The sequence below is a fragment of the Haliotis asinina genome, chromosome 2 (assembly GCF_037392515.1).
Source record: "Haliotis asinina isolate JCU_RB_2024 chromosome 2, JCU_Hal_asi_v2, whole genome shotgun sequence".
NCBI lineage: Eukaryota > Metazoa > Mollusca > Gastropoda > Lepetellida > Haliotidae > Haliotis > Haliotis asinina.
In genome coordinates, this window is record NC_090281.1 from 46448874 (window position 1) to 46474452 (window position 25579).

At 39.1% G+C, this 25579-nt stretch overlaps 1 protein-coding gene across 1 annotated transcript in view; it reads left to right on the plus strand.

Annotated features, from left to right (window-relative positions):
* LOC137273812 (axonemal dynein light chain domain-containing protein 1-like) overlaps positions 1-21677 on the plus strand; it is a 29983-nt gene extending 8306 nt beyond the window's left edge. The window contains exons 9-26 of the mRNA XM_067806673.1: positions 560-634; positions 1401-1495; positions 2049-2141; positions 2520-2586; positions 3242-3400; positions 3556-3824; positions 4190-4271; positions 6707-6889; positions 7305-7356; positions 7754-7970; positions 11719-11812; positions 13159-13349; positions 15735-15831; positions 16381-16617; positions 17252-17467; positions 17664-17753; positions 18146-18243; positions 18798-21677. Of these exons, the coding sequence (XP_067662774.1) occupies positions 560-634; positions 1401-1495; positions 2049-2141; positions 2520-2586; positions 3242-3400; positions 3556-3824; positions 4190-4271; positions 6707-6889; positions 7305-7356; positions 7754-7970; positions 11719-11812; positions 13159-13349; positions 15735-15831; positions 16381-16617; positions 17252-17467; positions 17664-17753; positions 18146-18243; positions 18798-19104 (2622 nt within the window). The 3' untranslated portion in view covers positions 19105-21677. The remainder of the gene's footprint in view (positions 1-559; positions 635-1400; positions 1496-2048; positions 2142-2519; positions 2587-3241; positions 3401-3555; positions 3825-4189; positions 4272-6706; positions 6890-7304; positions 7357-7753; positions 7971-11718; positions 11813-13158; positions 13350-15734; positions 15832-16380; positions 16618-17251; positions 17468-17663; positions 17754-18145; positions 18244-18797) is intronic.
* The last annotated feature ends 3902 nt before the right edge of the window (positions 21678-25579 follow it).

Here is a 25579-nt window from a genome sequence, read left to right on the forward strand (position 1 = left end):
TCGGGTGGTCAGGCTTGCTGACTTGGTTGACATGTCATCATATTCCAGTTACATAGATTGATGCTCACTGGATTGTCTGGTCCAGACTCGATTATTTACATACAGCTGGAATATTGCTTAGTGCTGCATTAAACAACAACCCGACCAGTCAGCATGCATATGCAGGATTTGTTTCTACTACTCAATTTCTGTATTCTCATATACATAATCAATTGTCATAAGAGGTGACTAATGGGATCAGATGGTCAGATTCATTTAGATGCGTCATCATATCATGTTGTGAAATGGCACCCTGGGCATTTGGTGGTGTTTGGAATGTGTTCTGTAGATGAAGAACAAGAGGACACATTCTCTCATGAATCACAGCTGTGACAGAGAGGTTTACACTAGTAACATGCTATTTCAACAGTGATTGAGTGGTTAAACGACATCAGGTGATGTTGAATATGTAAATTCTTCTGTAACATGGTATCATTTCCAAGTAACAAGTGTGATTAGAAGTTTTTGCATATATATGTTGACGTAAATTCTTAATAACAATGGCAGTGATTTTCTTCAGATGCATAACCTGCTTGAACTGATAAAGAAAGAACAGAACATCTACAACATAGTCTTCCATGAACTCATTAGACAGGTAAGTTCATCATTACATTCTGCTTTCATGACTCAGTATTTGTAAGCCTCTATTGGCAAACAAAGATAAGTTGAGCACCGACTTGACAATTGACTCATATTAGCTTGTATGAGTGCCGCTCAGTAGTGCTTATCATCATGAGCAATGGGGCCCCAGGTTGTCAGCAATCAAGTACTACACCAACCACATGAAAGTCTTATGAGCAAGGCATGTACAGCTGTGCATGGAATCAAGTTCATTGTCATGCACTGCACAAGCACTAGCCTCCATTTGCTCTACCTTTCACAAACCAAATGGGTTTTGCTCATTGCCAGTCTTTGCCTACTCCGTAGACATGTCCTCTGCACTGGTCCAACTTATCCTTGCTTGCCAGTAAGACAAAGGGTTCCATTCTGCAGTAATGTACCAAATTATGTTCCCCTTCTTCCCTCATCGGTGTTGCACTGTAGTTTTCTGGCTTCATAACTGTTTTTATGTAATAGGGATACAGGGATAGTGTTGTTACACTGAAATTTCTCACACTAAAAAAGTCAGTTATCCCATTGGGCTCCCAAATTATGGATTGGGCCCTCTGCAATCAGTGTTTGTCATTGGGGGGTCATTTAAATGGATCAGATGGCCAGTTCTGTGATCTGGCAGATTAGAGTTCATAATAGTGCTCATGGTATTAGTCACTTGTTTATCACATCCACTAACTGATTATCTACAGGCCACTCTAGCTGCGATATTGTGGAGTATGACATAAATGTTGTGTCCATATGTCTAGGTCAGCATCGAGTGTGTGGAGCGAGGGGAGTTGCTGGCAATGTTACGAGATAAATACAGCGCCCTCCTCAACAAAGTTCCGCAGCAGATCAAGAGGTGAGTCGTTTCATAGCAACAGTTTTTTCATGTGCTCACAAAGGAAGTGAGGGAACCCAGTTGTTAAAATGTCCCCACACTGGGCAGTGTTTGAAACTCCTCTCATGATACTGGCTGTGAAACCATACTCACTCTCTCTGTCAACTGAGTTTGGATTTCTTGGACAAGATGAATCACTTGTACTTCATGTTTTTTGTAAGAAGTGACTATTGAGGATTGGGTGGTTACAATGGCTGGCCTGTCATTGTGTCAGCCGTGTTCATACCTCGGTTAGAAACCTTACAGCTGTGTTGGTCAGAGACTAAAATGGATAGGTGGTTAAGTTCAATGGATTTGTTGTTTCTGTTTGACTGGGATGGGCTGTGATGTGTGCCATAATATCAGTCACTAGTTTGTTTGACTTGATAATTTCAGTTTATCCAGGAGACTTGACACCCTTCATTCAGCATATGATACTCAAGATTTACCCAACTTGTGAAAAATGTAGCCATTTTTATTAGTATAATATCACAGAGTGTTATGACAATGTGTTCATCACAATGTGTTTCTCCAGTCTTCATGAGGAGGTGATGGCACAGCGGGCTTTGGATCGGCGACTCACAGAGGAACTCATGAGATTCAAATCTACCATCAGTGTTCTAACAAAGTAAGTCAAATGTTTTCTTCACATTATTACTGGGATGTTTAGTGAGAAATGTTAACTTTAATTGTATTTCCAGGGAAGGTTTTGACTTTTTTACAGCAACAGTACATGGTTTACATCTTCCAGAGATTGTTCCTTTTTGTGTAGTGGTTGCAGAGCAGGTAAGAAGCATGTGGTCAGTTATGAAAAGTTTGTTTTTTTGCTAGGTTTTGACAGATGTACATGGGGTTTTTTCACATAGTACAATAAGGTCATTGTAGTTGGACAAATTACAGTAGATTCAAATGATTTCTGATTTTGTTTTGTTCTTGGTAATGCTCTAAAAGTGAAAAAACTTGTTAAAGTGGGAGTTTGGTGGAAGTTGATTTGTTTGTGCTTCAGTGAGTTGACAGACGTGAAAGAACATGACCAGCAAGTGACCAAGGAGGCTCAGAAAGCTCAGGAAGATGTAAGTCTGCATCAAACTGGCTACTACTGCTGCTAATATGTTTCCTGTCAAGCAAGTGTCTCCCACCATGCTTCCTTTGAAACCAGTCTCCTAACATTTCTTTCGCTTGAAGCCAGTGTCTCGTAACATTTCCTCCCTTGAAACCAGTGCCTTCTAACATGTCTTCCCTTGAAACCTGTCTCTCCTAACATGTCTTCCTTGAAGCTAGTGTCTCCTAATATGTCTTCCCTTAAAGTCAGCATTACCAAACATATCAACCCTTAAACCAGTGTCCACTGTCATGTTTTTCCTTCCAACCAGTATTTACCAACATGTTTTACCAACAATTCTGTGGCTTGAACATGTTTCTCCTTCAAGTGCCTCATGTTTTCTCAATATTTTCTGGACAAGTCAGAGAATTATGTAAATGAAAGCTGTAAAGGGAACAAAGCAACATGTGGTTTGACAATCAGTTAAAATATTAATGCAAGTTGGGATAGAGGATCTAAGATCGCTGTTTTAAGGTGTATGGCTTTTCTGTCCCTTCATGACACTGAACTGAAATATTTGGGGAATGTCTTCATGGCCTGAAAACAGATCAGTGTTATTTTTGTTTCTGGGTTGAATTGAAAATTATTGTTTCTGCAAACTGAACTGATGCTATGACTTCCTGCAGCTCAAGACAGCTCTAGGTGATGCACAGAAAAACGCCAGTCTCCTGGCAGAGTACCATGACCTGTATGAGCTGCAGCGCCGGCGTTTGGAACGCCAAGTGTTCATGTTGTCTGACGAGAGGGAGCTATGGAGTACAGCAGCTTACAGTCTTGCTCTCAAGGTCAGTACACTGGTCATAGTAAAAACAAGGGGTGATTATTGAGGTTGAAGCAACTATTGCGACAGTAATTGTCTATTGAAACATGCTATTGCTAAGATGAGTACTGTCTGTGATAACTCTTGAGGACTGTTGACTGTAAAACATGTTTCAATCAGGTGACGGAGGAATGCCGACTGACAACAGCCAAACGGATGCATGTCAGTGAGAAAGCCTGGGCCAAGCTAGCCAATCACTTTACGGTGTTGCTAAGTGACAAAGACACTGAACAACTGACGGAGATTCAGGGCCATGTTGAAGTATGGCGGGACAAGATTGAGGATTTCAACATTGCCCTGAAGCAGCGAGAGGAGGAGATGAGGGAACACCTGCAGGGCATCAGGGCAGGCGTGGAGAACTGGGTGCTAGACTTCCAAAAGGACTGCTTGTGAGTGGACCCGTTGTTAAATTATGGGATTTGAGATCATCTTGGTAGAAAGTGAGTGAGTTTAATTTTATGCCACACTCAGCAATATTCCAGCTATATGGCGAATATCTGTGAATAATTGAGTCTGGACAAGACAGTCTCATGATCAACAGCAAGATCATCAATCTGCACAATTGAGAACCGATGACATCTTATCCAAGTCAGCGAGTCTGACCTCCTGAACCATTATTTGCCTTTTACAACAAGCATGGGTTGCTGAAGGCCAATATTCTAACCTGTACCTTCACGGGTGTCTTGTTAGTAAAACTGCTTGGTATAACAGGGTCCACATATGGGTAACTTAAAGGGGAAATGTTGTGTTTCAGCAATGCAGAGGGTAACATGGTGAAAGTCCCCGACAAGGAGAAGATGATCAGTCTCCGCAACGACATCCAAGCTTGGGAGGAGGTAATATGGATGATGATGATGATGATGATGATGATGATGATGATGATGATGATGATGATGATGATGATGATGATGATGATGATGATGATTTTGTTTGCCATGCAGTACAACAACTCTTGTTTATGTTCACAACATTACAACCAGATATATTTAGTGTTGATACAGTCAAAACTAGTGTGATGGTAAATCTGCTTACATATGTTAAAATTTGTGTTCATTTCTTTCCAACCATTGCTTCCAAAGGATACATCAAAGAGTTTGTAACATTGTTTCTCTATATGCTGCTCATCATTTGTTAAGGATGATGTTTCATAATGTCCGTCACTTTCACTTTGACACCTGAGACTTGTCCTCGACTTGTCCAAAAACAACTCCAAAATAGGTTTATCACAGAGAGAATAAATGGGAGAGTTTGTTGATTCTAGGTTACAGTTATAGGACAGAAAGTAGTGTTGCCCATGTCAGTCATGCCCTCCCTAGAATTGTGTTTCCACTATGATTTTATGGGGGATTTTTCTCACATTCTCTGTGAAGATATTTAAAATTTTCTTTAAAGAGGTGTGTGAATATGTGTGTCAAAACAGGAGGATTTCATATTTTCTGACATCAAACATTGCATTCCAATGTGTGACAACTCAGTATTGATTCAAAGTGGTTATTACCTACCCCTAACAAAATTTGAGCTGTATAATAGTTTCACAAAGTCTACATGTGCTTCATGATTTCAGTTGCATCAAGAAAATTACAAAGTTACAAAGAATTCACATTTCACAAAGTGTCTTTTTTTCCCATCACTTTCACTAGATATTGTGTGTCATGTGTCAGGGGAGAGGAGATAGCACAGTAGACTAAGGTGTTGCTATCCAGGTGGGGCCAGTATCCTCTGATACTGGGTCCAAAGTCCATATTCTTGTCCATGATCCTCCATGTTCTCTGAGAAGACTATGTTTGACTTAATAGCAGTCATCACTGGCATACCAGATACTTGGGATCCTGGGTCTGAATCCCAGTTCAGGCAGTACAGTGGAAGCTGTCTAAACTGGCACACATTGGGACTGAAGAAATAATCCAGTTTAGACAAAGTGCTGGTTTGTAGAGCTGATGCTAAATGTACAAGCCATGAATGGGGCTGAGATATTATTCTGTTGTTGACAACTTGCCGGATTGGACAGATGCCAGTTTTGACAGCTTCCACTGTATATTTATGTTTGTCAGCACAGTATCCAATTACATGGGAATTGGTACACATCTGTGTCACATCTTGATTTTCTCTCACATTAAGCCAGCATGCCACGATATCAATGGAAACGTTTTAAAAGCAACAACAAACGTATCTCATTTACTCACTCACTATATCACTTTCTATTTTCTAGCAGACTTGCTAGTGAACATTTGACCCAGATTTTTCAAAAGTTAGGGACCTCTGAAACACCAGGCGCTCACCCTATCTTGGATCTGATGGAGTAGCAAGTATCTAAATTTCTCTTAATATTGGGATTTCGGCTAGATAGGTTTGCACATATGTAGATAAAATTGTTTATATCTTCTATTGACAAATTTATGAAAGAAAATTCATGCAAAAGAATATTGCAAGTCCCAAACTTCCTGATAAGGAGGCCAATTTTCATCATGAAGGCTTTATGAATAGTTAACAAAAAAATGTCTGTCTGATACAGATCAAGAGCATAATTAACAACTGTTTGGGGACATAAGGTATAGGCATGTGATTTAATGTCATTGTTTGGAAACATTTTCAATGAGGGTTAAAAGTACTTTCATATTGCCATCTCTAATACAGAACCTAAATGGAACTCTTCATCCGGTCCAAGATAAAGTGGTCCAGAGTCCCCATTTTACTTACTACTTTTTTCCTATGTCATAGTGTTTGGGGGTAAATATAAAGTCTGTAATAATGAAAATTAATAAAATGCTTGCTTGCAAATTTTATTTGCTAGGACAGGTTGCACTATAATATGTTCGCTAATTAAGCAACAGCTTTACTTCTTGTTAGTCAATGTATATATGAACCGATTGATGACTTTTGTGATATTGTATCGATACTGAATCACAAGACTGTTATGAATGAACTGTCACCGGGAAAAGACATTTTCCCTACTTGAATGGCATAAGAGGAAGTTACTTAAGACATTTGATTTTAACATTGTCTGCCAGAAGATGAGTCAAGTCATTCACATGTTTAAATAAGTGTTAAATTATATAATGGTTCCATCCAGTTTTCACAGGAATAACAAAAACAAATATTGCCAGTATATTGTGAAGAGCAGATCAACTGAAAGAAAAGATTGTCCAGTGTCCAAAGAGGCAGAGTCAATATTTTACTTCTTAGGCTTAATTGAAGAAAAGATATGATACCTTGGTGCCAAGTGACATGTAAATTTCATATTCTGTCAGTGTCTCTTCGTGTCCATCTTCAGAATCTGTCAAAGGAGGCTGAGGTGTTTGCAGGAGATCTGCTTCTGTCAAATCAGGATGAGTTGATCCACATTCGCAAGGAGATGGATGGCTGGACAGACAGTGCCTTGAAGGTGTTCGGACGTCACTCCGGTCTAGATGGACGCTCACACGTGGAGCAGGACAATATGATACTCCTCAATGATGTGAGCAGATACAATTTCCTGGTTCACCTGTAGGATTATATGTGAAATTAATCTGAGTTAATACTATTTCCTGGTTCACCTGTAGGATTATAAGTGAAATTAATCTGAGTATCAGTAATTTTCACCGTATGGTATCTTGTTATTTATGCTCATAGGTGGGCTTTTAGATTTGTCAGGACTCACTCACTCACTCACTCACTCTGATTGATTGATGATGCATATCAGAAGACGCAAATATTTACAGACAGCTGGAATATTGCTCATTGGCATAAAGTTAGAAAGAAATACACACAAAAAATATTTGTTAAAAAAACCACAGCAAAATAACTCAGTGAACGTCTCCAAACAGATTGTGCCAGATATTGAGTACATATGTTATTTCTTCAATTTATTATCTTTGTTCATCATTTTGTAGGAAGTGGAGGAATTATTAAAACAGTTCACAAACAGAATGAGTGGAGAAAATGGTAAGTGCAGCATCTATGGCTGGCTACATCATGTTATCCTCACTAGACACTGGACCTGGATTCCAGCTCAGAATGTAGGTGGCATGTCAAGATCCTGCTTAGAATTGATCTTCAGTAACTCAAGCTTGTCATAAAAGGCAACTAGCAGGATCAGGTGGTCAGGCTCGCTGACTTCGTTGGCACATGTCATTGTACCATAATCGTGTAGATCAATGCTCGTGCTGTTGATCACTGGATTATTCAGTCCAGATTCCATTATGTACAGATTGCCACCATTTGGCTGGAATATTGCTGAGTGTGCCATAAAACTAAACTCACTCACTCTTTTTGCTAGAATTAGTTAAATCATTAAAATTACAATTTTGAAAGTATTGCCAGTAACCTTACTCCTTCACAGGAGTGGCGACAAGCGTGATCCACTTGACCAATGCCATTGAGCTGTGGGAAACACGCCTGACGTCAGCCCTAAATGGCTCCATGGTCCTGCAGGAGACAGACTGGAGCAGCTTCTACCACACCATGGACGACTGGGTGGTGGCAGTGGACCAATGTCTGGAGTATGTCGGCGTGACCCAGAAACAGGAGGACAAACAGGAAGGGCGGGAACACACTAGGTAGACATGACAATGCCATGACAGCATGTCAGCATGACCAGCATGACCGGCACTACGATATACTGCTGTAGTTACTCATTTGTAGAGCAGATTGTACTCGAGAGGTCACACACTGAGCATATCACACTTGTATATTTAACATCCTTTGTTACTGAGGGAACCTTTCTTAGGAACTTTTATTGTAGTGTACAACATAAATCATATAGGGTAAGTCTGTATATTGTTCTTATTATCATAGTCTTCTTTCTCATTACCATATGGTGCAGTGCGAGGCCCACCTCTGGTGTCCCCCGCCATGATATTGCTGGAATATTGAGAAAAGCATTGCAAATCTATACTCACTCACTGGTGTGCAACATTTGTGGAAATCCTTTCTAGTCTTTGAGCATTCCCCAGTACCCCAGGTATACCAGTTAAGACTTTGGAACTTAATATTTAAGTTTTTAACCATACAGTCAAATGTTCTTTTGTCAAACTTACTGTTGTTGTAAAGTAAGAGCTTCGTACCTGCATATTTCCAATTTAGCCATAATTTTTCAGAGGTTGTGTAAACCTCAGATAACTTAAAGTATTTATGATCTCGTGTTTAATATTTCTAACAACTAAAAGATAATTTTCAACTTAAAGTTTTACTTTCCAAGTTAGGAGACACACCTACTATTTTGCACAGATGTTGAACACTCTGCAACTTGGCTTCTGAGGTGCTGATAAATAACAATACTTTCAAGAATTCCTTTTATGTATATGCATATATATGTCAATATGTCAGCTAGAGATATTTACATCCTCTCTGGATAGTGTGTGACACAAAAGATAGTTAATATTTTTGTATGGTTAGAAAAAGTTAATCATTAAGATTTTATGACATTTGGAACCATCTGACATGTTTTATCCTCCTTATATGACTTGTGTACAATCTGCTCCGTGGTAGAATACCCCAGCACCAGTATAGTCTGTGGTGACACTCTCCCAACATTGCTTTGTTCTCTAATGTTGCTAGTTTGTCACTGTAACCGCTCAGCATTGTCTTCTACTCCAGTGTGAGTTAACCCTACCATCTTCTTTCTCTGTGTATTACTTTCCTGTGACTACTAACATCTTATTTAAAGGGTTGATCTGTATAGGATTTGTATGTCCTAAGCTATCTTTGTTGTGAGAGGCAACAAATGGACAAGGGTGCTGTTGTTCAAAGCGATCTTGGCACTAAGGTGATTGTAACTCCCATACCTTAGCATCGACTTACAACAGTCATATAAACCTCAAGTGTGCATCTCACTATACATTAGGTCATCTCTTGTTTTCCCAGAATAACCGCATTTGAGGTTTTTGTTTTGGAGGGACAGGTTTTTACTTCGTTAGTAAGACCGCTTCCCAGGTTTTTCTTTTCGTTAGTAAGACCGCTTCCCAGGTTTTTCTTTTCGTTAGTAAGACCACTTCCCAGGTTTTACTTTTCATTAATAAGACCGCTTCCCAGGTTTTACTTTTCGTTAGAAAGACCGCTTCCCAGGGTTTACTTTTCCTAACTTTATGTGAACATCAACATTTAAATGATACATGAATCTCACAATACAAAGGTTTTCCGAAGCGGCACTGGAACTGCAATTCTCTCATCCGTAGGCAGACGCTCTATGGCACGGCCACCAGGCTGACAAAGGTTGAGGGGTTAAATTATCTACTTCTATTTACTGTCATTAAATTGATTTTACGCATGTTTCAGTTTTTGTTATGTAACTTCATTAAATGATCATCTACATTGTAGTTACCCATCATTGACTGTGTGTATGTTAGAGAAAACACTTCTCCTCGGTTTTGGTAGACAATGTAAAACCATTGGGGTGGGGAAATCCCTCCTCCTCCGGTTTTACATTGTCTACCAACACCTCGGAGGCATGTTTTCTCCTATACGTAACACTGAGGCTGCTTTTACAATGGTACCCAATTTGTCTGGTGTGGTGGCTTGATTGATTGTGTCATCATACCATGATGAGAAACAGTGTTCACAATATCAATCACTGGTTAGGCTTGTCTGGTAAGGCTTTTTACAAGTCAACTTGATGTAGCATGAATAGAACTTGTAACATGTTGTATTTGTAATTACACTTTCTTAGTAAATATAACTAACTGATGAAACAAAAAAAAACCAAACAAATGTTATAGTCAGTGGTAAACTGCAGTTAACTATGCAGAGTTACCTGCCTTTGTGATGCCAGGATACACTGGTCATAGTTTCAAAACCCAAAACACTCATCTTTAACAAATCTTGAATGTAACAAGATTGTACACATCTTTCATGTCTATGATATTCAACTTTTCCTGCAACCTTAACTCACATTCTTTTATGTAATTTATATATTGTCTAATACAGTGTTAAGCCCACTTACAGACTAGTTCTATCCCAGGCCATGGCAGATTAAAGCAAGGTTCTTTTTGTTACCATGACTGTTGCTCAGCATTTCGGGGACTGTTTGGCTTGGAGTCAGTATACTCTGACTGGATATCCATGTCGAACTATGGCATCTCAGTAAACTAGCACTATAGAACCAGCATTAATGCAGGCTTGTACAGGCCGTCTGCTACGTGGACATGTCACTGTATAAGTATACATAATACAGAACTGTCCGACTCAGCTACATCTCAACTTACTAACAAGCACAATGTTTCACATTTGCTTTCTCTGCACAGCTTTTATCTTCTATGCAAAAGTCACTCATCTTTGTGGTGCCTTTTGCTATTTATTTATTTTGCATATGTGGAACTTTTATTTTTCCCAGTTTCCATGGAAATGATTGGGGCTTAGTCTCCAAAGGAAGGGATACGTGTAATTCGTTTCAGGAGCACAACTCAAAAACCATTTGATATCTTTCAACAGATCCTGGCAGATTATCTTTTTCATGATTTCAATGGAAACAATTCAAACATAGTCTAAAAAAAACATCAAGTAAGTGTCAGTTGATTTGTCTCATGTGGGGGCCGGGGGAAATGTCATCTTCTGATGACTTTCTTCTGTATTTTCTCGCACTCACTGTGAAATCTTCCATGTAATTAATATTGCCATGTTTCATATCCAAGGCTTTTTTCGCTTTATTATTTATTTAGGATCTTTTTATGAACAAGATACAAGTTGACGTTTTAAAACTATAACACTCACAGTGAAACAAAATGATTATTTATTTATTCTATAAAAAATTTTTGCTTATATTTTTCCTGGTCATCTGTATTTCCTGTGTATTCCTATATAATCCAGCACATTTTTCATATCTACACATAAATTTAGTATCTTTTGGCAGACAAAACATTGTCACCCATCATCGAATTGAGGTATCAACAAACATGTATTAGTACATATTTACAATAACAAATAAAAATAGTTTGAGATAAATGTTTTCTGTACACAATAATATACCATGTAAATTCATCTTCAGGTCTGGTATTGTTACAACTGCAGAGATTATATTACAGAGTGTATTGTCTCATAAACTGAACCAGAAATTGCAATCAGCTGTGTATATGTCCCATTCCAAGACAGCTGATACAGTTAATATTTGAATATTTTTTCCACTCACTCACTCACTCACTCACTCACTCACTCACTCACTCACTCACTCACTCACTTAAAGCTTCGATGGATAATTTGTCCAGGTACAATGGGGATATATTACCCTAGTTTACTAAGAATAATCCCCACCATGGGGGGCACAACACAGACAAACCTGCCAGGCTGTAACCAGTAAGCTGCTTTCTGTTGCAGCATCGACATCCATGATACTGTGAGGAAGACACAGAAGTGGGCCACCACTGCCAGCAATGCCATCGACAGCGAGGATGCAAAGCTGGTTGAGCAGGTAAGGTCAAGTTCACCGACAGACCCGACTTTTAGTATATCAGGCCTACCATACAAACGGTGAACAAATCATCAAAACTGAAGTCATATACACCAAAACAGAACTCATATACACCAAAACAGAACAAAAATCACCAGCAACTGTCACAATATCCTCTAAAACCGAAACATACCCCCTGTAACGGAAAACTAATCACTTGAAATGGAAACAAAACTTGCGTATCAGCTACAACAGCATCCAAGAATGGTCGCTGAGTGCACTAAACAGCAGTCACAGCATCCAAAAACGGTAACCATAGCATCCCGAAAGGGCATAAATATCATCAAAGATGGCAATGAGGGGAGACGAACAGGCTGTAGTCAATGATGTTTTTTGTCACCATGAGTCTAATCTTGAATACATGTATTTGACATCGGGATGTAGCACATCAGCCCCCTGTTGTATTAAGCTTCAAACCTATGTTCAGACTTCTCAGAGTCAGGCTTGCAATCCTGCACAATTTGGTCCCCAGGTCGGCAGAAACGGTTTTGCTCTCTGTTGTCGACAATGTGTCCTGCTGTTGTTTTTCTGATGCTGGTAGAATGCAGTTATATACTGCTCAGCATTTGAAAAGGGTAAAGAAATGCTTTATAATGTGGTGTAATTTGATAACAACGTGATTACCTGTGCATTTATGTTCAAGTTTATGTTTTTTGTATCCCAATTTTGTAGACTTGGTCCAGACTTGATTGTTTACAGACAGCTGCCATGGAGGCTGAGTGCGGCATGAAACTAACCTCACTCACCCACTTAATGTCCCAACTCAAGGGATTAACTTCAACAGCCAACAAACGCCACCAAACAAATATTTCAATGCTTTTATGTAGCATTGTAGTGTAAAACTGAACTCTTAGATAAAAGCCCAAAACATGGATCATAAGTTAACATGCAGTTTTAGCCCTAGTCCATCGTACAGACCCTGAAGTATATATATCCAAAAAAGCCCATGCAAGTCTAGAAAATGTGGCAAGTCTAGATTTCCATAGCTTCTGAAAATGAAGAAAGTCTCAGGGCTCCATTTCATTATATTGTTTTATCAAATAATGAAAGTTTTTTCAGTAAAATATGTTCATTTCAGAAACTAGCTGTTGGTCCATTTTAGCCCAAACTGAGCGAATACTATCCACATCCAAGGGACATAACTCTCATAAGTCTCTTAGGTCACACACTGTAACATAAACTCTCTTAGGTCACTTAAACTTCTGTACTTCAGTGAATAAACAAATGAGCAGTATATATAGTTCCGCTATTTTCATGCGTCTCTTGACTGTTCTGTTGATGATGGTGAACTGGTTCCTGCTGTGTAGGTGTCAACATTGCATTCTGAGATGGTGCAGTGGATGGTGCAAATGTTGCTGCGACTTGCACCGGACAAGGAGGGTAATTCTGTGGAGGCTGGTGAGATGGCACTGTTAGGAAGCTCCTCTATACCGTTGCTCCATGAGAATGCCAAGTCACTGTTCGAGAGGTTGCAGAAATTTTCAAACTATGTCACTCTGTGAGTACCTTTGTAAACGTACACAGTATTAGTACTTTCTAAATGCTACTGCTATACTAACTGCATTAATACTATCATATCCTTGCTGCAATTTTAGCAAGTGGGCTTATACCACAACAATCCTACTGCAATACTAGTAACCATTCTACCCTTCTTTACTAGTATATCACCATTTTACTACAAACTACCACTATTTTACCACAGACTACCACTATTTTACCACAGCCCACCACTATTTTACCACAGCCCACCACTATTTTACCACTGTCTAAAACCAACCAAAGTCTGGGCTAGTACAAGCAGCCACACATACGCGTCATGATACAAGTTGAATTTTCTTAAATACAACATTAAACCCCATTTCAACCCAGCCCACCCACAACACAGGTGACACTACTTGTCTACAACTATTTCCCGTGTACCACACTGCTACTCCTATACTTCAACAGACATTTCAGCTCTCCACTTTCATAACAGATCTTTTACCCCATTTGAACCCACTTGCTAACCTCTCTAACCCATGTTCTGCACATTGCCCTCTGCTAGACGGACTCTGGAGGCATACAACCACATCGTCTACATCTACGTCGACGACATGCCTGTGGCACCCACAAACTCCTCTCTGTCTCTTCCTGTCACCTTGTGAGTCAGGATCTTGTTGACTCGGGTTCTGTTGTCCGTTAAACTGAGCATGTTACACTGAGCATGTTACACTGAGCATGTTAAAGACTGAGCATGTTAAACTTTGGGCCTCAATCGTAAAAGAATGTTAGACAGTTTTTTCTTAACTTGGTTCAGGTCTGCCAAAAATAAAATATGCAAAAATATATTCCAGGTTACCTTTTTCAAACTGCCTGAAAATCACACTTTGGCAAAAGAATTTCCAATCATGTACCAACCTTTTACTCTGTGTGGCAAAGAAAAGAGACAGTTTTGAAATAATCTCTGTACGTCTGCTTCGAAGTACCTATCTGAAAGCTAACTTTAATAAAAATGGCATTCATGCCAAGATGATCGTAACGATATTGTTATGGTAATCATACTCATGATCACAGTCATAGCTCTGAGATAAATTTGTAGACTGAGGCCATAAGTTTTCTGCTGGTCAGGACGTTGTTGGGTTTTTCGTCTGCTACGTTGAAAGGCAGGCATTTTTCTGGCAGTCATTGGGGTCTGTATTTGAACTATATATTGTGTGCACTGAGGCTGCAATAAGTTGATTATTGTGTGAAGGGTTGCATTTCGATTTTAGTTTTTCACTATTACTTTAATGCCTTTTGATATTTGGAGATCATTTCGTAATTTCACCGTCGAGATACAACATGGGTGCCATTTTGTAATTTCTCCATCCAGAGACCACTACCAAGATGGGTGTCATTTCATAATACGCTATCAAGATACCGTTATCAAGATGGGTGTCATTCCATAATTTACTGGTTTGAAACCACAATCAAGATGGGTATCATTTCTTAATATATTATTAAGATACCAGTAATAAGATGAGTAACAGTCCATAATTTCACAATTATTTGGTACTGTGTCACAATTTTATCAAGATGGATGTCATGCCATAGTTTCACTGTCAAGTCAGCTGTCAGGCTTCGGTCTCACTGTCCAGCTGGGTATCATATGGCAACACAGGCTATCCCTGCTACAGTCCTGTCATGTATGGTTCCAAATGTAATGTGTTTTTGTGGGGTCTGAAATTATATTCAACGACTTGCCTGTTACATGACAGTCAGAATAGTGTGTCAGAATAGTGTGCAAAATATGCATGTCAGAAAGCGCATGATGAATATCCATATCATCATCATCATCATCATCATCATCATCATCATCTCATCATCATCATCATCATCAACATCATCATCAATGGAATCCATGCTGTTGAAAGGGTCTCACTGTATCTCACTTGGATCATAGGCAGTGTAGAAATTAATTTATGTAATTGTTTAATATTTTGTTTGTTTGTTTGTTTGTTTGTTTGTTTGTTTGTTTGTTTGTTTGTTTGTTGTCAATGTCATTAGTTTTCAAGACAGAAGGTGAGGAAATATAAAATAACAATGACCAGAATTTTACACTAATATGTCTACTTCTAAATTTTGGTTCAGGTTTTGAGGGAGAGTTCTGTCGTTTCATTCAGGTGAAATTTTAGGTTGACATTCAGTTAATTTACTGAAAGATAACAGTCACAGTCGTATTATAAATGCAGTAATTTTTTTTGTTTGTTTGTTTTAGCTTTTTATGTTTTTTCCAAATCATTAAATAACATTTGACAGGTGATTATGTAGACCTGAGTGCTTATCTTAGTCATACTGAAAGATGAGATATTTTGAGAAAGGAAAGAATGTATTATGATGTGGCTGACACTTGTGATGTTGCCAGCTGCTGTGACGGTATTGTCCTAGAGAACACCCAGCAGCGCCAGGACAACATGGAGGAACATGCAGACCAAGAACTTCGAGACCTGAAGAAGCTGAGAGTGAGTACATCTGGATGATTGTCCTCCCTATAAAACGGTACTGACAGCTGGCATGGATCACTTGATCAGACTCATTTACAAGATGAAATTGGAATTTTCTAATAATTCAGATGTAATAATCTGTACAGGGAGAAGACCATGTCATTAGAGGAGACTAACTGGATCAGGTGGTCAGGCTTGCTGACTTGGTTGACACACATGTATGTCATTGTATCCCAGATGTACAGATTGATGCTCAACATGCTCATGCTGTTGATCATTAGATTGTCTTGTCCAGACCTATGTACAGACTGCTACTATATAACTAGCACAAACAAACAAAATCTTAAAATATCAAACTGAGAACTGTAACTAAATTTTGTCAACATTGCCAATTTTGTACATTCAAGAAGTAAATATGTTACTCAAGCTGATTTGGTAAGGAAATGATGAGAGTTTTCTGGGGTTTTTACGTGGTGGTACCCCCTCCCTCCTAACAATTGGAACAACAAATTTCTTCAAAATGTAGATTTTTCAAGGAGTATTTACATGGAAATATTTGTGAATCAGACAGAGTGTGAGGACTGGATTCACACAGCTAAGATCTTGACCAGTCAGCTGACTGGTGAGACAGTGGACGAGTTGTTCCCACGCCTGCCAGGTCAGTCCAAGACAGAGGTCACCTCAGTCAAACCAGAAGGATACTATGATAAGGAGCCATTGGAACCACAGCAGCAACAGCCCCAACAGCAAGAGCAACAGCAGCAACAGGAACAGCAGCAACCAGGAACACCTTCAAACTCCCAGGTAGGAATAAAGATAATATAAACATTTAGTGAATGTTTCCTAACCCTGATTACGGAATGTCTTAGGTAGAGATGTTTCTCATGCCTACTCCTGAATCACCTGCCCAGTCATATGGAGCATGTTTATTTATCTCAGGGATGAAAAGAGTCCCTTCTGTAATTGCTGCAACTGACAATCTTATCACAATGACATTAATGTTCTGGAAGTTTATGCTTTGAAATCTCGCTGACATGTCTCTTAAAATCAGTCAGCTTTTCCTGAAGAAGTGTATTTTCGTCTTAGTCTTGCTTGCTTACTTTTCCAACCCATGAAAATCTGGGTAAGAATCAGTCTTTAGTAGCTCATGCATGTCGTAAAAGGCGATTAGCGGGATCGGGTGATCACTGACTTGGTTGCACACGCCAACATAGCGTAGAGGTGATGCTCGCGATGTTGATCTCTGGATTTTCTGCTCCAGACTCACATATTTTCAGACTGCTGCCATATGGCTGGAATATTGGTGTGTTTGGTGTAAAACTAAGCTCACTCACTGTGATTACGTAATAATGAAAATTACTGTAGATTTGTTGAGAGGGGATATGTGTTGAAAGTAACAGTACAGAGTCTCACTGTTATAATCACAACACATCTTCAGAAACAAGAGGAGATTACTCCAGTCTCAGCCCCCACACCAGCAGAGGGCAGTGCTGGCCAGACACCAGAGCAGACACCAGGGCAGATGCCAGAGCAGACGCCAGAACAGACACCAGACAACAGTGGAGAGCAGACGACAGTGGAACAAACAGCCGAAGGAGAGGTCAAGAAGGAAGAGGATGATGAACAAGAAACAAATCAACCAGTAGATGAACCAGTAAGATTATTTACTGTATGCTTGCCCATTCATTGTTGTTCTTCTTTAGCCCTATATAGTCAATTAACTATAGTGGTGGGTAAAAAAGTATTAAACCAAATGCTTCATGTATAGAACTGAGTGTTGTAAGCAATGAAATTTATGCAAAAATAATAAAACATATCAGCCAGATATTCACATGTCACTTATCACCCAGGCCCTTGTGGAGGACACTGGCGAGAAGCTGGAACTGATCGGCACAGACGACAACACTCACGTGGCTCAGCTACAGTCAGATGTACAGGCGGTAAGAGGAATACACATTCTGAAGAAAGGAACAGTATCTAAAGTGTCAAAATGAATAATATTTCTATTTTATGTTTCTGTTTTCCATATGTGCCTCATAATTATCTTTATTTGGTCGGCACTTCATTGTGCTTTACCAGTGTTGTGAATGTGATAACTAAACTCCTGAAATTGTTATTCCCATTGTTATTCCAACCAAAATTTCCATTGTTATTCTCCTTGTTATCCCCATTGTTATTCTCCTTGTTATCCCCATTGTTAATGTTGTTATTCCCATTGTTATCCCCATTGTTATTGTTGTTATTCCCATTGTTATTCTCTTTGTTATCCCCATTCTTATTCTCCGTCTTATCCTCATTGTTATTCTCCTAATTAAACTATTGTTTTTCCCAGGCTCCTGAAGTGCAGGCTACCAGCAAGTCAGGAACCCCAGATACACAAAAAGCATTTGAGGCACTGGCAGCTGTTGGTAACCTGCAGGCCCAACTGTTGTAAGTTGATATGGCACAGACCCGTGAAGTTCCCGGGGTAGAAAAGGCCTTCAGCCACCCATGCTTGCCATTAAGGACGACTAAGTTTGTCGTAAGAGGCGACTAACAGGATCGGGTGGTCAGGCTTTGCTGATTTGGTCGGCACATGTCATCGGTTCCCAATTGAGCAGATCGATGCTCATGTTGTTGATCACTGGATTGTCTGGTCCAGACTCGATTATTTACAGTCCGCCACCATATAGCTGTAGTATTGCTGAGTGCGGCGTAAAACTAAACTCTTCCACTCACTGATATGGCACATATATCTTCCTTATCTGAATCTTTGAAATGTTTAAATTCTTTTAAGGTTGTCTTGTTTCAAAATTATCAAAGTAAAACTGTTGCATTTTATCTGAGTATCTCAACGAATTAAATTGATTGTCACTGACCACCCAACTGCATCCATGGAACATAAACTACAATACACTCACTCTCTCTCTGAGCCACTCACTAACTCTCTAACACAGCCACTCACTCACTCACTCACTTACATGCCTCACTCACTCTCCCAACAGAGACACTGAGCATCGAGCCCAGGTGGCCGAAGAACGGGCTGCAGAAGCTGAACTCGAGCTGACACTGGTACAGGAGCAGCTCCGTGCCCTGGAAAAGAAGATGACCCAGCTGACCGGCCAGGAGGTGGATGAGACTACCCCAGTCAGCATCACCACACCCTCCCCAGTGTCCAGCAGGACCCCCGCCTCCAGCAGAACCCCTGCCACTACCACCCCCGTTGTCCGTGAAGAGAAGAAGGAGGAGAAGAAGCTGCCCGTTCCTCACAGTCCACAGAAGAAGGCCTCTGCCAAAGCAAAGAAGAAGTAGAACTGAAGGAAGAAAGATGTTTCATTGTATTTTAATTCATTCAATCACAGCCCTTTTAACCAAAGCTGAATGAAACTATGTCAGTCATCATTCTGTAACTATTGATATATTGAAGCAATTCAAAACCATTTTATACAATTGCATGTATTTTTTGAAAAGAAGAAAAGTGAATTTGGGTATGCTGTATACAGATGTCATTGCACTTTATTCCTCCAGCATAAACCCTTGAACCCCAACCCTTCTAATGATTGCAGCTGAAAATTTGTTTGGTCACTCCTTGACCCCAGATGTATTGATCACAGCTTAAAAGATGCTGTTTGTTATTTTGTTATCACTGATTGAACAAAGTCATTCCAAACCATTTGCCAAAACCCATTGTGTTGTCATAAATAAAACCCAAAGAGATATTAAAACTTAGATACGCTTCATAAAAATAAATATGAATAGGTTTATGGAATTGAGAGAGCAACTGGTATTTTGTCTGCTGTCTGTAAGCATTTTAGGGAGTTATTTGAGAACACAAGGTGTAAAACTTTTCAAAGGTTTAAATGCCAGATTTCTCATATTTCCAGGTTTGTCAAGTGGGAAAAATGCATTGCCTCACTAACTCATTTTAATATATTAAAGAAAGATTTATCAAATAATACTCCAAAAGATCATATTCAACATATTACAAAAACTGACATCCGTGAACTTCCTTATGTGCATGACTTATAGATGTCATTCCAAGACGTGAACATTCGTACTGTTGCAGTCATGACAAATTTGCAGTACATTGTGTGTGAAACATCTGTTATAAGCAAACTAAACTAAATAGGTCAGACTGAGTCTTCAATTTTAAAAAGTGCATTCTTTTTCTGTCAGCAGGTGCAAACAAATATTCTGTTCCACATTTGATAGCGATTATCAGATGTTCAGATATATGTAAACATACACACATATACTACTCAAAAGACATCAAGGAACATGACAACTATCGTAACTATTATATTGTAACTATCAGAAATGGTGTTCTTAAATTCTTTGAGTGGAATATTATGAAAATATTTGTAACGAGGATAAGACAATACCTATCATCAAAGATAAAGCAAACTGTCAACTGGCAATTTTCAAAAAATCTCTCTGAAGGGCCACTCAGAATATACTGAACAGCAAAAGAAACGCAAGTTTCATCAAACTGAAATATCAGAAAAGTAAGAAAAAGGTGACATTTCTTTTTCTGTTCAGTATACATATCATGTTTGACATAGTGTTCATTTTAAAAAGAATGATTAGGTAGCCATCTGTCTCAGTTTCACAATTCAGTGTGCAGATCTGCATCCTTAGTTTAATCCAGGAATGTATGTCTGGTTTTGAATCCCATGTTGATTGTTTCTTGGTTTCTCTGCACCAGACTCATGTTTGTGGATTTCACCAGAGACTTTTAAGAACTTCACTTCCTGTTTTTCTACTTCATCACTTCAGATATTGCTCCTTCATCACAAAGAGAGGTGATTTGAGAGAAATTCATTTCAAAGCAGCATTAACCATAATGTATATTACTGCCCCAGTATTTTACTTCACTTTTTTGTGCGATGACTGTCTTCAACACCAGTGTATATATATGTATGTCAGGTTTTAGCATGTAACAGTATTCCTGAAGGACTCTAGAAATTGGATAGATGTGGATGATTTGATTTGATATATACTGAGAGAGAAAAGTAAGGGATGGCATAAGATTTCAGAATTTAATCACGTTAAACATAACATACTTCAGTAATTGTTTTCAGTCTAAGTGAAGGTCAATATTGAGTATCCCCCACCCCTTCCCCACTACCTGCTCTCTCAACTATCTGGCAATGTCTGGGCATACTTACAATCAATTTCATCATTGTATATATAATTGTCAGAGTTTTTTTTTCAAGGGTGGGTGGGACCTTCAGTATGTATCTATTGTTGATTTTGTATGACATGGAGATGAAATCACTTGTAGATAATGGTTTGGTCTTGAATGTGAGCATGTTTCACCATCAGGTGTGATACTTGTACTGTCAGAACTGTACTGACTATACTGAGTGGTGTCCCTTGGTGTAGCAGGATCCAATGATCATGTGTTTTAAATTCCAGATTGGGACGGATAATGAACATGTTTTGTCAGCACTACTAATGTTTGTGGGTTGTTTCAAAGTTCTAAATGTGTACAACCTGTATTGCGTTTGGCTTTCTCCACACTGAGAAGACATGAAGATTGAAATCCTGTCCCATGCAGTGTTGAAACACCCATAGCATGTTGTAATACTGCTGAATATTCTCACCCACAATGCCTGTGTAAAAGATTAGTTCAAGAAAATATTCTCCTTGAAGTGATGAAGTCTGCTTTGCCGTCCAAGAAAGTATTTTCATTGTTTTTATTGATTTTACAAAACAGTATTTCTAAATGTATATGTTGCTGAAGACCATTTTGCTGTTACCAAATTCAAAAATTTTATTTATACTGAATATTGTATGAAGATCTGTCTGTGATATTTAATGTTGAATTTAGATTCTTTCTCTGTGTGTTACAATTTGTAACATATAAACATAACTGTAATTAATTTTGTGTTTAGTTTTCTTCTGTTCAGATTTCTATTGAAGGACTAGGTAACAGCCCATCAGTCTAGATGAACTTGAAGTCTAGAGTAACTTGAATATAAATCTACACTGATTTTCTGTTAAACGGAAGCATGGTTGCCCCTTCAGTCAAAGCTCTGCTGCATAGAGTTACCTCCCTTGAACAGGTAGCCGGTTGTGAGTTGTTATCCAGTTCACCCAGGTTTGGTTTCTGGCTGTGTAAGATCACCCATGTGTGCATGACTTCCGGTTGTCCTCCAACATAGTGATGAAACATTCATGTGAAGTCAAACACACCTTGGAGGAACCAGCTCGCCCTCACAGGCAGGAGGGTAGCCACAGTAGATACAGGGTTAGACAGATGCACAGTCAGACACTCATACAGTCTGACAGACACATGCACAGCCAGACAGCATTGGTATTATGCATTACTTCGGGTTCTCTGCCAACATCAAGATGAAGCATTCATTTGAAGTTAAACGCGCCTTGGGTTAGACAGATGCACAGACATGTACAGTCAGACATGCACAGTCAGACACAGGCCCAGTTAGACACAGGCCCAGTCAGACATGTATAGTCAGACGTACAGACAGACATGTACAGTCAGACACAGACCCAGTCAGTCATGTGTAGTCAAACAGATGTACAGACAGACAAGTACAGTCAGATAGACATGTACAGTCAGACGTACAGTCAGATGGGCATGTACAGTCAAACTGACATGTGCAGTCTGATATGTACAGACATAGATATATACAGACAGATATATACAGTTTGACATATAGTCAGACAGACATGTACAACCAGACATACAGTCAGACACATACAGTCAAATACACATTGACAGAAGTACTGTCAGACAGACATGTACAGGCAGTTATGCATAGTGTGACATGTCGGACATGTACAGTCAGACAGACATTACAGACAGGTATGTAGAGTCAGACAGGCCGATAAATACAGTCAGACATGTAGTCAGACACGTACAGTCAGAGACATGAATAGTCAGACATAATCAGACAGGCATACAGTAAGACAGACATGTACAGTCAGACACATACAGAGACTACACGGTCAGACAGGCATATACATGTACACAGATTCACTCATATACAGTCAGACAAACACATGCACAGTCTGACAGACACGTGTACAGACATACACAGTCAGACAGACATCTGCACAGTTCGAGAGACACATGCATTCAAACAGACACAGACCATACGTGCATGGAGAGACTGGCGTGTGTTGAAAGACTTAGATACTACGAGAGTAAACTTCTAGTCTCTGTAATGAACATACTGTACAGAAAATATGGTTGCTAAATTTTGATAATCCCGTAATACGTAAAGAAAAAGAAACTTTCATCATGTGGTAGACTAGCCTTGCACTAGGCTATTTGTTTCAGGGTCTATGTAACATATTACACTTCAGTGAGAGGTAGACAAATGCATATAGAATTAAAGTCACAGGCACGGTCAAGCAGACCGACGATGAAAAGAAATGAGGAAAAACACGCCACACATGACAAACGATAAATGTTGATCTACCACAGGTTGCATCACTCTAAGACCATACATCGAGAGGTGGTCTGATAATGTAAAATAAATACCTCACATATCTGCATGGGTTATCAGATGACTCAGGCTGAAAGGTCCTGAATGTTCACAAACAAAATTCTGTGAGGAAAGATAGCGAGGGAGGCCGGTCCTAAATACACTGGTTATAAAGCTGCGATATTAAGTCTTTCAAAACTTATATTTATTTTTTTTTTTTTATCTACTAGGTTGATAAAAGAACTGGGAGAAATTACGGCTTATCTTTCCAAACGGAGTCCATGTCATAAATCTCGACCGCTTGAAGTCGAGGAGGGATTTGTGACTTAAGTTCCCGGGGGTGCGATAAGCGAGGTTGACAGAGAGACAGACAAATATAGTTCATGAAAGTGTCACGTGAACGATCACATGAAATAAAATATCCATTCGCACAGCCATTAAGGTTTATGAGACACTATTTCGTTTTAGAATGAAATATGAGAAATAGTTCAGATGGATAATATTTTTTACACGAACAAAAGCCGTCTCCTCAGCATGTTATTCAGAGCAGACAATAAAATTAGCTCTCTCAGAAATACAGCTTTGGAGGTTTAGCTTTTTTAAACGGCGATAAAAATTGTTTCGCGCACAAATAAAAGTGACGCCCCAATGCACGAGAAACATTTCACTATTTTTAGCCTTAGCTCTGTTGATGATTCGTAAGTATGGCTCGGGGGGTCGATATATTTGAATAATCTATAGGTTCGACGCTAACATTTCCTCATCTAGGTTCATTAAAAATACCTCTTGGGGTGTGCCAGATGACATGAAATGTTTTGGTAGGCTGATACCAAGACTGTAATGTTGAAATATATTTTCGTCATCCTCTCTGTGAAATTTTATAAAACAATCAAATGTTTATCTTTTCGTTTATACGCTAGTTTGGTCATCCATTTCACGTACCCATGTCCGGAATTGAACCTAAGTTCTCGGTGTGACGAGCAAACGTTTTGACCACAGGGTTAACCCATCTCCCATTTAACCCATCTATGAATTTCATCCCTTTTTGGGGACGGATACTTCTAAAAAACATTTCTCTGCTATTGTTGAAAATAGAAAGCAGCATAGACGTGAGAGAAGCTGAGTAAATAGTTTAGTGGTTCAACTAATTACATCATTTGTAGAGATTAAGTTCTTTAAGCATGCTCACTTCCACTGGCAAGGCTGGTCCCTTAAGAGGTAGGAGTATTTATTTACTATTTTAACTATGTAAGTTAGAACGTGTTGTTGTTTGTTTTGCTGTTTTCCCCTTTTTTCATTTGTACAGGTTACTTCCAGCTTGTTTAAGAGATTTATGAAGCTATGACTAGAAAACATTTCCTTACAATCTTCACTAGCAGAGGATATGGGGATACATTCAACAATTATGATGGTTAATTCATCACAAAACATTTTATGGGAAGAAGAATGTCCATGAAACGTTCAGGCTTCAATTTGTTAATACACATTGTTTCATATAAAAGCAAGTTTGGTTTTATTCCATGAAAGCTTTCAGATGAGAAGAGTCAATTTTACGATTTGAGAGGTTGATTTCCCCCACCTAATCCTAATAAATGACCTAATTTAAGTTCACTCATCTGCATATTGTCCCATTTATGGGACGCATTTTATAGTGTTACGAAAGGTATGGAGAAATTTATTTACTGTTAAAATGACACCGCATTCCTTTCATTGCTTGCCAAGAGAAACCAGCTCACAAAATGTGATGAAAATCTAACACCTTATGCATAAATGGGTAAAGATTTAAAATGCACAAATGTGTCGAACACTGATGTGTGGAACACAGGGTTGTCGCGAAGTAAAAACTTGCCGCCTTCACATTCTGAAGTCATCTTACAGCCGTCCAGCATTGGCGATCTCAACATAGCAAAACAGCATTTTAACTTAAAAAAACCCGTCATGTTGCCTTTAATTCAAAAACTTTAACAAAGGGGCAGTGGGGTAGACCTCGGTTCGATTAGGTTAACTTTAGTGACTGGGAGAATGGAAGGGCAGTTACCCTTTAATGGCTATGGCTAAATTTTAGAGAAGTCCGGGTTCATGAAATAAACACAAACGCCGTTATGAAAAAGGGGGCACAATTGCGGATCTTGTGTAAAGGTTATCCACTCACATCGCCAATTCCACCCTCATTCAAACACTCGTCAACATCCGGATTCGAATTGGCCTTCAACAAGCAATGTCGAGAGAGGCGGTACCGACATCTATTCTCAGAGAAGAACCAATTTTACGGGGGAAACCAGTCGTTAAATTATCTCGATAATTTATGATAAAAATGAGCCCAACTTGAT